The sequence below is a fragment of the Bos indicus x Bos taurus genome, chromosome 26 (assembly GCF_003369695.1).
Source record: "Bos indicus x Bos taurus breed Angus x Brahman F1 hybrid chromosome 26, Bos_hybrid_MaternalHap_v2.0, whole genome shotgun sequence".
NCBI classification, from domain to species: domain Eukaryota; kingdom Metazoa; phylum Chordata; class Mammalia; order Artiodactyla; family Bovidae; genus Bos; species Bos indicus x Bos taurus.
Window position 1 is genome coordinate 1,264,089 of NC_040101.1, and position 11,706 is coordinate 1,275,794.

The window sequence follows — 11,706 nt, forward strand, 5'->3', positions numbered from 1 at the left end:
AAAATGCTAATGAGGAATGTCAATCCATGCTTAGACCAATTCGAGAAACTGGTTCTCTTATGGAATATTTGAAAGCTTGTAGAGATACCGGATCTATGTCCCATAGAGCAAAATTAGCGGCACTAGAAATTTTCAATGTGCAAAAGGCTGCCAGTGCTAAATGCTGTAACTGCGGGAAGGCCGGCCATAGGAAAAAACAATGCCACATGCCAGTGCAAATAGCTAAAAATAATAATACTTCTAAAAAAAAAAAAAAAAAAAAAGAGACCCCCAAAAGTTTGCCAAAATGTAAAAGGGGATTCCATTGGTTGAATAAATGTCATTCCAAATTCGATAAGGATGGAAATGCATTGACACCAGAGGCACAACGAAAACAGGGAAACTAATAAAGGGGCCTGTCCTCAGCCCACGACAAAAGGAGGACCCGGCACTATGACACTGTCCTCAGCCCACTACGAAAGGAGGACCAGCATTACGACACTGTCCTCAGCCCACTACAAAAGGAGGACCCAGCACTATGACACTGTCCTCAGCCCACGACAAAAGGAGGACCCGACACTATGACACTGTCCTCAGCCCCACTACAAAAGGAGGACCCAGCATCATGACACTGCAAGCAGCTACATCTAAGAGTGCTTGCGTTGATATACCCAGTCCTTATGACATGGAGTTAATAGAATTATACAATCCTCATAAAATCCCCACTGGATATTATGGTCCGAACAGTTGGACTAACTTTGGGACGTAGCAGCTGTACAATGAAAGGTTTAGTAGTATTGGCTGGAGTTATGGATAAAGATTATGAAGGAGAGATACATGTCATGGTGGATGTTGTAAAATTAGGAAATGTATATCTACAAAAAGGGGAACGCTTTACACAATTATTACTTTTGCCATATGTCAAACCAATGAGGGCGTCTGATAAAATTAGGCAAGGAGGTTTTGATAGCACCAATCTTACCGCCGCACTATCTACCTTATTAAAGGAACATCAAAAGCCTATGCTTACTCTAAAGATACGGGGAAAAAATTTCACAGGTGTGTTGGATACAGGAGCCAACATTTCCATTATTAGAAATGAAGAATGGCCCCTTGAATGGGGTAAGACTGTGGCTCCTTCCAGACTGTTAGGGGTAGGAGAGGCTGATGCTACACGAACTTTCGTCAGTGCATCCTATTTACAAGCTTATGGTCCCGATCAAATTGTAGCTTACATCAAACCATATATTACCAGTATCCCTATTAATTTGTGGGGAAGGGATTTTCTTGAACAAACGAAAGCCACGATCTCTCTAAATGAGCCTTTTTGATGGGGGCCATTGAGTTAACACCGCTGCCTCTCGATTGGGAATTTGATGCCCCAATATGGACACCTCAATGGCCCCTGACTAAAGAAAAGTTGGCAGCTCTCACACAATTAGTAAATGAGCAATTACAGAAAAATCATATAGAGCCTTCATTTTCCCCATGGAATTCTCCCATTTTTGTAATAAAAAAGAAATCAGGAAAATGGTGAATGCTGATAGATTTAAGAAATGTTAATAATACTATGATTCCTATGGGGCCCTTACAACCTGGATTGCCCTCTCCTTCCATGGTGCCAAAAAGATGGCCTGTAATTATTATTGATTTACAAGACTGCTTTTTTACTATACCTTTGCATCCTAAAGATAGAAAATGTTTTGCTTTTTCAGTTCCCTCTATAAATCACATGGCTCTTATTAAAAGATTTCAATGGAAGGTTTTACCTCAGGGGATGATGAACTCTCCTACCATTTGCTAATATCTCATATCTGTTTTATTACAACCCAGTAGTGATAAATATCCTACTGCCTCCATAATTCATTATATGGATGACATACTCCTCTCCATGGAATCTGAAGTTTGTTTACAACAGTTATATGACGAAGTCACCACCACTCTTCAAAATCAGGGCCTACTTGTTGCGCCAGATAAAATTTAATTGAAAGCACCCTTTAATTACCTAGGACATGTTATGGAAGAGTCTAAGATAAAACCTCAAAAAACTCAAATCTCTGTGCATTCTCTATGCACATTAAATGATTTTCAAAAATTCATAGGAGATATTAATTGGCTTCAGTCATCTATTGGCATTCCCCCCTATGCATTACAAAATTATTTAAAAATTTAAAGGGACCTCCTGACCCTAATAGTCCTAGACAGCTAACAAAAGAAGCAAAAGAGGAATTAGAATTTGTTGAAAAACACATTCAACAATCTTTCTCAACTCAGCTGAACCATACCCAACCGGTCTATTTATATATATTCCCCACCAAACATTCACCTACTGCAATCATAGCTCAAAACAGCCCGATAGAATGGGTATATCTACATACTAAGCTGTCAAAGAAAATCGTATCATACATTGAGAAAATAGGACAGCTGTTGTATCAGGAAGGAGCCGTGTACAAACCTTAACTGGATTTGATCCATATGCAATACATGTCCCTTTGACAAAAAAGGAATTACAAATTGCCTTACAGTATAACATGACCATGCAAATAGCATTAAGTGACTTTCAGAATGTTATCTCATTCCATTTGCCGAAAGGAAAATTATGGGACTTCCTACAATTTACTAAATTTATAGTAACTAATATCATTGCCTCCCAGCCTATTTCAAATGTACCTACCTATTTCATTGATGGCAACCAGAAAGGCATAGCTGGGATTGTCGGCCCTGATATCAAAGAGAAATAACCCCCTGCCTATTCTTCAGTACAAAGGGTTGAATTGTATGCATTATATGCTCTTTTGTCTCTTCAGCCATCATCCTTCAATGTCTATACTGATTCCAAATACCTTGCTTCCCTTTTCCCTGATTTTGTTACTGCCTTTTTATACAACCTAGATGAAGAATTATATGTTCTCTTTTCTAAGACTCAAGCCTTAATTCAATCACGTACAGAACCTTTCTTCATTGCACATATGCATGCTCATTCAGGTTACCTGGCCCCCTGGCAGCAGGGAATGATGCTGTTGATAAGTTCATGGCTCCTATCTTTACATCTGCTATGGACGAACACGCTAATCTTCATACCAATGCTAAAAGATTGCACTCTAAATACCATATTCCCCTCACTGAAGCGAGACATTACGTATCACAGTTTCAGGAGTTAATCCTCGTGGGCAACAGCCTAACTCCCTTTGGCAATCGGACTTCACTCATTGTTCCTTGGGAAAGTTTTCTTTGCTTTTTGTTTCAATGGATACATTTTCAGGTTTTATATGGGCAATGCCTGTCTCTTCAGAATCCAGCAAACACGCCATTTCCGTGCTTTTACTCAGCTTCCCTGTTATAGGAATACCTTCGGTCTTAAAAACAGATAATGGGCCTACATTTACCTCTCACTCATTTCGTTCATTTCTAAGGGAATGGAATGTAACACACATCACAGGGACACCCTACAATCCCCAGGGTCAAGCAATTATCGAAAGAACCCATCATATTCTTAAAATTCATTTGTTAAAACAGAAAGGGGGAATATGGAAGAGGAGATACACTTCTTATCCTATGAACCCTCAATTGTTATTATCTTTAACTCTTTATTCCTTAAATTTTTTAAATTTACTAAAAGATAGTTCTGATACTCGTGCGGACAGACATTTTGCAGAGGAAAACAGTAAGAAACCGTTAGAAGACAACACACCAATATGGTATAAACAGTTTAATCAATGGTTGCCAGGAATCTTACGACTCCTAGGCAGAGGTTACAGTCTTGTTGTTGCAGATGGAGAAGAAATCTGGGTTCCACTTCGCCATGTCCGTTACCGAGAAGGACCCCGAGACCAGACTCCCCCGACAGGTGACACAGCTGACGCAAAGGGTCTCGTCAATGACCATAAAGAAGCCGAAGAGAAAACGTTAACGTCTGAACCCCTACCGTAGGACCTGAGCAATGACGTGTGTGGAAGATTCCTGCTGCATTGGAGCACTTTGCCAATGTGTATGGGACTGCAAAAGCCTTAAAACCTCAAAACTATACCTTTTTATACGACAGTACAGGTTATATACAATCTTGTGAGCACCTCCTGTATATGTTTATTGTAGGTAACTTTGATATAGATCTTTCTGCTAAGATTGTTAACTGTACACATGTGCCTTGTATATGTGTTCAAACCATACTATTTCATATCATTATGTCAACATTGCAATAGTCAAGTAAAGATCTGATTTGTGGCTTCCTGTTAACCTAACAGAACCATGGACCGACTCTGTATTTCTCTCAGTTTTGCTCAAATATGGCTTAAGGGGATCAAGGCGCATAATAGGATGGATTATTGCTGGCATTCTTAGTCTAATATCTATTGTTACAGTAGGAACCCTATCTGGTATGGCACTACACAATTCTATACAGATGTCTCTACTCAAGACTCCATGCCTCCTACAATGGAGTCCAACTAACAGCTGCCGTGCTTAAACTAAAAACAAAAGGAGGATATGTTGGGAGGCACAGTGCAAAATAGCCGTGAAGGAGGAGGTCCGTGGGAAAATGGTGAAGGGCCAGAAGTACCCAGGCATTGTGTACTGATTGCTGAAGAACATTTCCTGCCTTTGGCTATGCTCAGCGCCTAGATTTAACAATTAAACATTAAAGACGTTGCTTGAGAAAATGGGTCATGGATAAATACATGGGTCGTTAAGAATGCGCTGTTCCTTCAAGTATCTTTTACTGATTATATCCTAGCCTTGTACGTGTTCTGCTGGCTGTATGCTCTAAGCTCTTTGTTCCTTGCTCCTATGAAAAGGCTTGACTGCAGAAATAAACTTGTCAGTCCTTGCAGAGACTGTCCAAGTGTTGTTCTTTCAGGTTCGCCGTTTCCAAGTCCTGGAGACATATCTCCAACATCCCTCCATGGGATTCTCCAGGCAAGAGTACTGGAGTGGGTTGCCATTTCCTTCTCCAGGGGATCTTCCCAACCCAGTGATCAAACCCAGGTCTCCTGCATTCCAGGCAGACACTTTAACCTCTAAGCCACCAGGGAAGCCCTTGATTTCAGACCATGAATTTTAAATTGTTAATCAGTCACTTCAGTCACTCTTTGCAACCCCATGGACTGCAGCACGCCAGGCCTCCCTGTCCATCACCAACTCCCAGAGTTTACTCAAACTTATGTCCATTGAGTCAGTGATGCCGTCCAACCATCTCCTCCTCTGTCATCCCCTTCTCCTCCCACCTTCAGTCTTCCCCAGCATCAGGGTCTTTTCAGAGTCAGCTCTTCTCATCAGGTGGCCAAAGTATTGGAGTTTCAGCTTCAGCATCAGTCCTTCCAATGATCGCCCAGGACTGATCTCCTTTAGGATGAACTGGGTAGATCTCCTTGCAGTCCAAGGGACTCTCAAGAGTCTTCTCCAACAGCACAGTTCAAAAGCATCAATTCTTCAGTGCTCAGCCTTCTTTATGGTCCAACTCTCACATCCATACACGACTACTGGAAAATCCATAGCCTTGACTAGACAGACCTTTGTTGGCAAAGTAATGTCTCTGCTTTTGAATATGCTGTCTAGGTTGGTCATAGCTTTTCTTCCAAGGAGCAATAAATTGTCATAATTAATTTCTGTGGCATAAGAACCCATGTTTTGGGATTTGACGGACGCTTGGAAGATATCTTCTGCCTCCTGCCGGTTGTGGAAATGCTTTCTCTGCAAAACGTCGTTGAGCTGCTTGAAGAGGTTGCTGGTGAGAGGTAGGTAAATGTGGTGAGTGAGGCAAAACTTCATAGCCCAATCTGTTCAACTTCTAAAGCGTTGGTTGTGCCGCGTGCGGCCGGGTGTTGTGGAGAACCGGGCCCTTTCTGTTGGCCGGTGCTCACTTATGTTGCAGGTTTTGGTGTATTTCCTTGATCTGCTGAGCCTGCTTCTTAGATGTAATGGTTTCACCGGGATTCTGAAAGCTGTTGTGGCTCAGAGGGGCAGCTGACCACCAGTGACCTGACCTAGTTTTGGTGCAAGTATGACTCTGGAAAGTGCTCTGGAGCTTTTTCTCAGTCCAGCCACTGAGCTGGTCATTGCCAGTTGTATAAAATCTGCTTTTCATCGGACGTCACAATCCAACCGAGAAGTGGTTCATAGGTTTTGCATACAGTAAGAGAAGAAAGACAACACTTAAAAACGACCATTAAAAAAATTTTTTTTGGTCACCTCACGAGGCACCCACTTAGTCAGCTTTTCTACCTTTTCAATTTGCTTCAGATCCCAAATGACCGTAGAACAGTTGACACTGGAGTTCTGTGGCAGATTCTCATGTAGTTGTTAGCGGATCAGCTTGGACGATGGCCCTCAATTGCTCAGGGTCAACCTCTGATGGTTGGCCCCTACACTCCTCATCTTCAAGGCCCTCGTCTCCTTTGCAAAACTTGAACCCCCCTGCACTGTATGTTCATTAGCCGTTCTTGGCCCAAATGCGCTGTAGGTGTTGCGAGCTGTCGTCACTGCTTTCTGACCCATTTTGAACCTGAATAAGAAAATTGCTTGAATTTGCTTTTTCTCTAACATCATTTCCCTAGTCTCAAATATAAAATACACTGCAGATCATTCATTAGCAAAAAAACATAAAGCAGAAATGATATATAACATAACCACATTAAGGATGTATTCCAGTATCGAACAACAAATTTCAACAATGCTGCTGCTGCTGCTGCTGCTAAGTCACTTCAGTCGTGTCCGACTCTGTGCGACCCCATAGACGGCAGCCCACCAGGCTCCCCCCGTCCGTGGGATTCTTTAGGCAAGAACACTGGAGTGGGTTGCCATTTCCTTCTCCAGTGCATGAAAGTGAAAAGTGAAAGTGAAGTCGCTCAGTTGTGTCTGAGTCTTAGCGACCCCATGGACTGTAGCCCACCAGGCTCCTCCGTCCATGGGATTTTCCAGGCAAGAGTACTGGAGGGGGTGCCATTGCCTTCTCCGTTTCAACAATGCAAAAACCACAATTATGTTTGCACCCACCTAATACGTTTTGGTTCTCAATTTGCAACTGGAATGTGTGCTGGTGGGGCCTCCGCCACCACAGTGAGTCCATAAGCAGCGCGTGGGCCCAGCCGCCCGCCCCCCGAGGACTGGGGCCGTGGCTCCAGTGTGGAATTCCACAGAGCAAGCTCCAGTGACTTATTGTTACCTCTGTATTTTTTTTGGGGGGAGGGGAAATCTTGATTTCTGATACCAAAGATCCTACTGTTAAACCATCAAGGAATAGAAATTAAAATGGTTTAATTTTTGCTGCCTTTAAGTGTGAAATGCAGGGTATAATTTTAGCATTTTATTTTATTTATTTATTTTTTTTTAAGGAAAAATTCCCCTTGAGGACAGGAGAGTGAAAGAGGTGTGTTCTCGGAATGTGTGTTGAAGAAAGAGAGCAGACTATGATCTTCAAGGAGACTGAGAGACTGGGTAGAGGGTGCCCGAACAAGGTAACCTGGTTTAGATCAGCCCGCTTGGGGCCTCATCCACAAAGCAACTTTCGACTTGCCATCCCCATCTCAGCCACAGAGTTCTGCCCTTGACAGTGGCCACGGGGTGCTTGTAGGGAGGCTGTGAGCATTCTTTCTGCTGTCATTCTTAAAGGTGGCACATAGCAGGTACACTGGCTGTGATTGGACAGTTTGCCCAGCCTCCTCTCAGCCCTTTGGTTTCCTTGTCTGCATTGGAGAGCAGAAATGTCTTCCCAGAAGTGGACTATTTGGGCTGGACTTGAAGGCTGAATAGAAGTTCCTAGGGTGGGCACAAGGGGAAGTCATATATATATATTTTTTTATGCCATTCTCCCAAATCTTCCCACCCTCTCCCTCTCCCACAGAGTCCATAAGCCTGTTCTATACATCAGTGTCTCTTTTGCTGTCTCGTATACAGGGTTATCGTTACCATCTTTCTAAATTCCATATATATGCGTTAGTATACTGTAATTTTAGCATTTTAAAAAAGTATGTTATCCCTCCACTCCACACCTAGTACTTTTAAAAAAGGTTTAGAAAAAGCACGAAAGTTTTCAACGGCAGTGCATCTGCGGCATGCTTTAAACCCCGTGTTAGCTTCTCAGCAGCGGTTCTGTTACTACTTCCTATGATTTTCTCTCTCAGTTAAGGCTTTGTCCAGTCCTTACCTGGTGGGTTAGGGGTACCAGTTCTACAGAAACAAAGGTTGTAGAAGTTTGGGGATATATACGCTCAGAGCCTCAAGCAGTACATACGATCCACCATTCTGTCAACGAAGTATAAAAGAGTTTTAAAGTCTTAATTCTGCATAATTTTTTATGTGCAATGAAAGCAAATAAAGACGATGCTTATTTTGGACTTAAAAACCCTCTTCACAGTGTGTTGCTTTTATTAAGCAGCTGCCCCAGAAGGGGTGACGGTGGACACAGGAGTGGCGGAGTGCAGCTGCCCGGGGCCAAGCCGAGCGCAGAGCCACCAAGGCTGGCAGGTAGGTGGCAGATGCAGCCATGTGGGTGGAGGCCCGGGTGACGGCAGAGGATGAGGAGGGCTGGCAGGAGAGGTTGCACCTGACGACTCCTCTCTTGGGTGTGGATGTCTGGTCTCTAATCTGGAAGGCAGGCTCAGACCTAAGTAAAGACGTCTATGTTAGTCACGGCCTTGAGGCCTGCTTCCAGCTGGCTTCTTAGTGAGCAGCAACACCCAGGGCCCCCCTCCCCGGCGCAAAAGCCGGGGCCCCTGCTTAGAGCCCCAGGCAGTCTGTGCTGAGGAAGGAGGGCACCCCTACTTCTCAGAGGCGAGGCGGCCACCGAGCTCCAATGGTGAGCAGATGTGATTCTGCACAAACACAGGGCCTTCTGCCACCGCAGCTGACCTCATCCTGGAAGGTGTACAGGTGGCTGGTGGCGGCCACGGCAATGACACTCTTGGCCAGGTGCCCGCGTGCGCAGGGTCTTCCTGCTGGTCCAGGCTGCCTACGCTCACCTCACCCTTCCGCCTACCCCCCGCACACACCCTGCGAGGCTGCAGGCTGGCCCGAGGCCTGCTGTTCACCCTGGAGGCCTCCAGCATCTCAATCCTCTGGGTGGACCTATTGAACATCCAGAAGGAGTTGTTGTAGGGCCCGTCAGGATGGCGCTGCGTGAAAGAAGATGACATGTAAGTGACGAGGAACCCTTCACCCTGCCCCGCCGGCCCCGGATGAAGCAGTTCACCACCTACCTCAGCTCTGCACAGGCCACCTTCAGACATCACACAGGAAAGACTGTAACGGCCAGGAGAGAACCATGGTGAGACAGTCTCACTGAACCTCATACACAGTCGTGTCAGTAAACACAAATACAACAGGATCAGAAAGGAGAAAGTAACGAATCTACACTTTTAATTATATTAATGTGTTTTTGAAAAAGGTAAAAACCTTGACTTTCTCCTTAGAATGTTTCCCATCTTCAGTGAATTCAAGATCTCTTCAGCTGCACAGGGTATGCTGAATCCACAGGGGGTTTTCAGGACACAGCTCCCGTCCGGAGCAGCGGCCGGGTCCCCTCCCAGTGAGGGGCCCCGTGAGTGCTGTGCGTGGGCGGGCCGGCCCCTTCCTGCACGCAGACACGCTGCTGCCCGCGCCTCTGGAAGCGGGATTCTCGGGGCGCCACGCTCTGCTGTGTCCGGGGCATGTGTACACTGCCCTTCCTACGCGTGCCTGCCTGTCTGCGCCTGTGAGCTCTGGTTTCAGGGCTTTTAACCCAGGGAAATCCTGGGCCCTGGCGCCCTGGGAAGGGCAAATCCTCTGTGGCCCTGCATGCCCTCAGCGGGTCTGCTGAGAAAGCATTTCGTGAGGGCTCTGGACCTGGGCCTGACGTAGGCCGCAGCTGTTTTCCACCTTCTGAAGCCGGGGGGACACTGAGCCCACCATGAGGGCGGCCCCGCCTGGCCTAGGGCCCCCTCAGGGCTCTGACGGTGCCCAGGCGGCCGTGCCGAGGCTTGCGGGTGAAGTCTTGTCCCTGCCCCAGGCACCACACCCTCCACCTGCCACTGACACCACGTGCGGCATGTCAGCCTGTGAAAAGCGGGCACCCATACCTGACATGTCCGCTCCCAATGTGCCTGGAGTGGCCTGTGGGGCATGCTCCCCACATCCACACACACACACACACACAGCCGTGCTCAGGCTCACAAACGCTGGGGGCGTGATCCACCCCAGCCCAAGGTCTGTCACAAACACGTCTCCCTTGGGGCCTGTCTAACCCAGATGGGTGCCTCCGAGGGTCTCCGTCTCAAGAGCCAACCTCTGCAGGTCCAGAGTCAGGGCTCCCCCTACCAGGGCTCCCGGCTCCTGGGTCCAGCTGAGGCCCCGAGGCCAGTGCTGTGCCCTTTTCACTGTCCCTCCCTCTTCATGTTCAAAGTATGGCGGTGTCACGGCCAGCAGTTCCCAGGTCTGTGCCACAGGGCATCTCAGGATGTCTGCCAGCCCCTCACCACCACCGGGAGGTCCTCGGCTGGGACACACGCACAAGCCCCACCTGGCACACACCCCATCACAGGCCCACAGCAGCATCTTCTCCCATCTCACGACAGGAGAGGTTTCAAACGTTATTAAACACAGACCTCTAGGCAGAACCAGCGTGTTGTCACTTCTAAGGCACGTGCCCACAGATGACCAAAGGCATCGAAATGGCCATAGCCCTGACAGAGCGGGGCGTCCCGCCAGCCCCGCACTGTCGTCCATGCACAGCAGCATCCTGGGGTCTTGGCCTCCACTCCTTCCCAAAGCAAAGGCCATCCCACCCACCCACCCACACGAACGTCCTCACCTCCTTCCTTTCACTCCTCTTGGAAATAACAGAAAATAAGAAATTGTCACCCACTAAGCATTTCAGAAACAGTCATTGTGAATCTAGCTCTGTGCTTGCTGTTCAGACATGGATAGAATTGCAAGCAAGGTGAGAAACGCGCCCAGACACCCCGTCTCCACGTCGGGCAGCCCTGCCCCTGGAGGGCTGGGTCCCCATGCAGGCCTCGCCTGTCGGAGCCACTCCAGCAGCACTCAGAGCCATCAAAGACGCAGTCATTCTCGTAGAGCGGACACAGCTTGCTTCCAGGTACTCGTGGACTTTAATGGAAGCACAGGAAGGTCGGGGCGGTGGCACCCAAGGCCTCGCCTGTGGGTCTCAATGGGCCGGCGCTTTGTGTCAAGGTCCCACACCCCCACTGACAGGTGGTCCTGGCTCATCCCGTACCGACCGCTGTGGCTGAATTTCATGTTGGACATGGAGGAGATGATTTCTGAGGACCTACTCCTGGGCTCTTCCAAAACCGGAAAACACAGTGTTTCCACTTCTGTTTAAAAACCGGAGAACAGCCCACTTTACAGTGCAAGCGAAGCCTCCAGGCTCAATGGGCCCTGGCCTGAAACCTGGAGAGCCGCTGGGCACCCTGCAGATGCTCTGCACAGCCGGTGGCTCCACGGGGGCCGGGGCCTGGTACACCCCGGCCAGCAGGCTCCACGCAGACACCATGCCGGGCACCACGAGAGGCTAATGTGGGCCCAGGGCCCTCTGACTCCCCAAGCCATGGGTGCTGCAGGGCCAGCCTGCAGCTGAGGACGGCTGGACTGCAGCCACAGCGGTGCCACCTGCCACTGCCCGTCAGGAGAGGGGTTTCCTTCAGCATTCGATGGGCAAGACTCACTGCAGCAAAACCCACCTACTGTCTTCAGAAAGACTCTGAAGACTTCCTGGGCAGACCTTTCCTTCCCCAGCAC

General features: G+C 47.5%; 1 protein-coding gene across 1 annotated transcript; it reads right to left on the reverse strand.

The window, feature by feature from the left end:
* Positions 1-529: 529 nt before the first annotated feature.
* On the reverse strand, positions 530-11,461 carry PPP2R2D (protein phosphatase 2 regulatory subunit Bdelta). The gene is given in 10 exon segments (XM_027528399.1): positions 530-581; positions 5,618-5,698; positions 8,204-8,214; positions 8,821-8,885; positions 8,888-9,067; positions 9,070-9,083; positions 10,966-11,041; positions 11,044-11,055; positions 11,100-11,249; positions 11,359-11,461. Coding segments are annotated over 10 exon segments (744 nt in total).
* Positions 11,462-11,706: the final 245 nt, after the last annotated feature.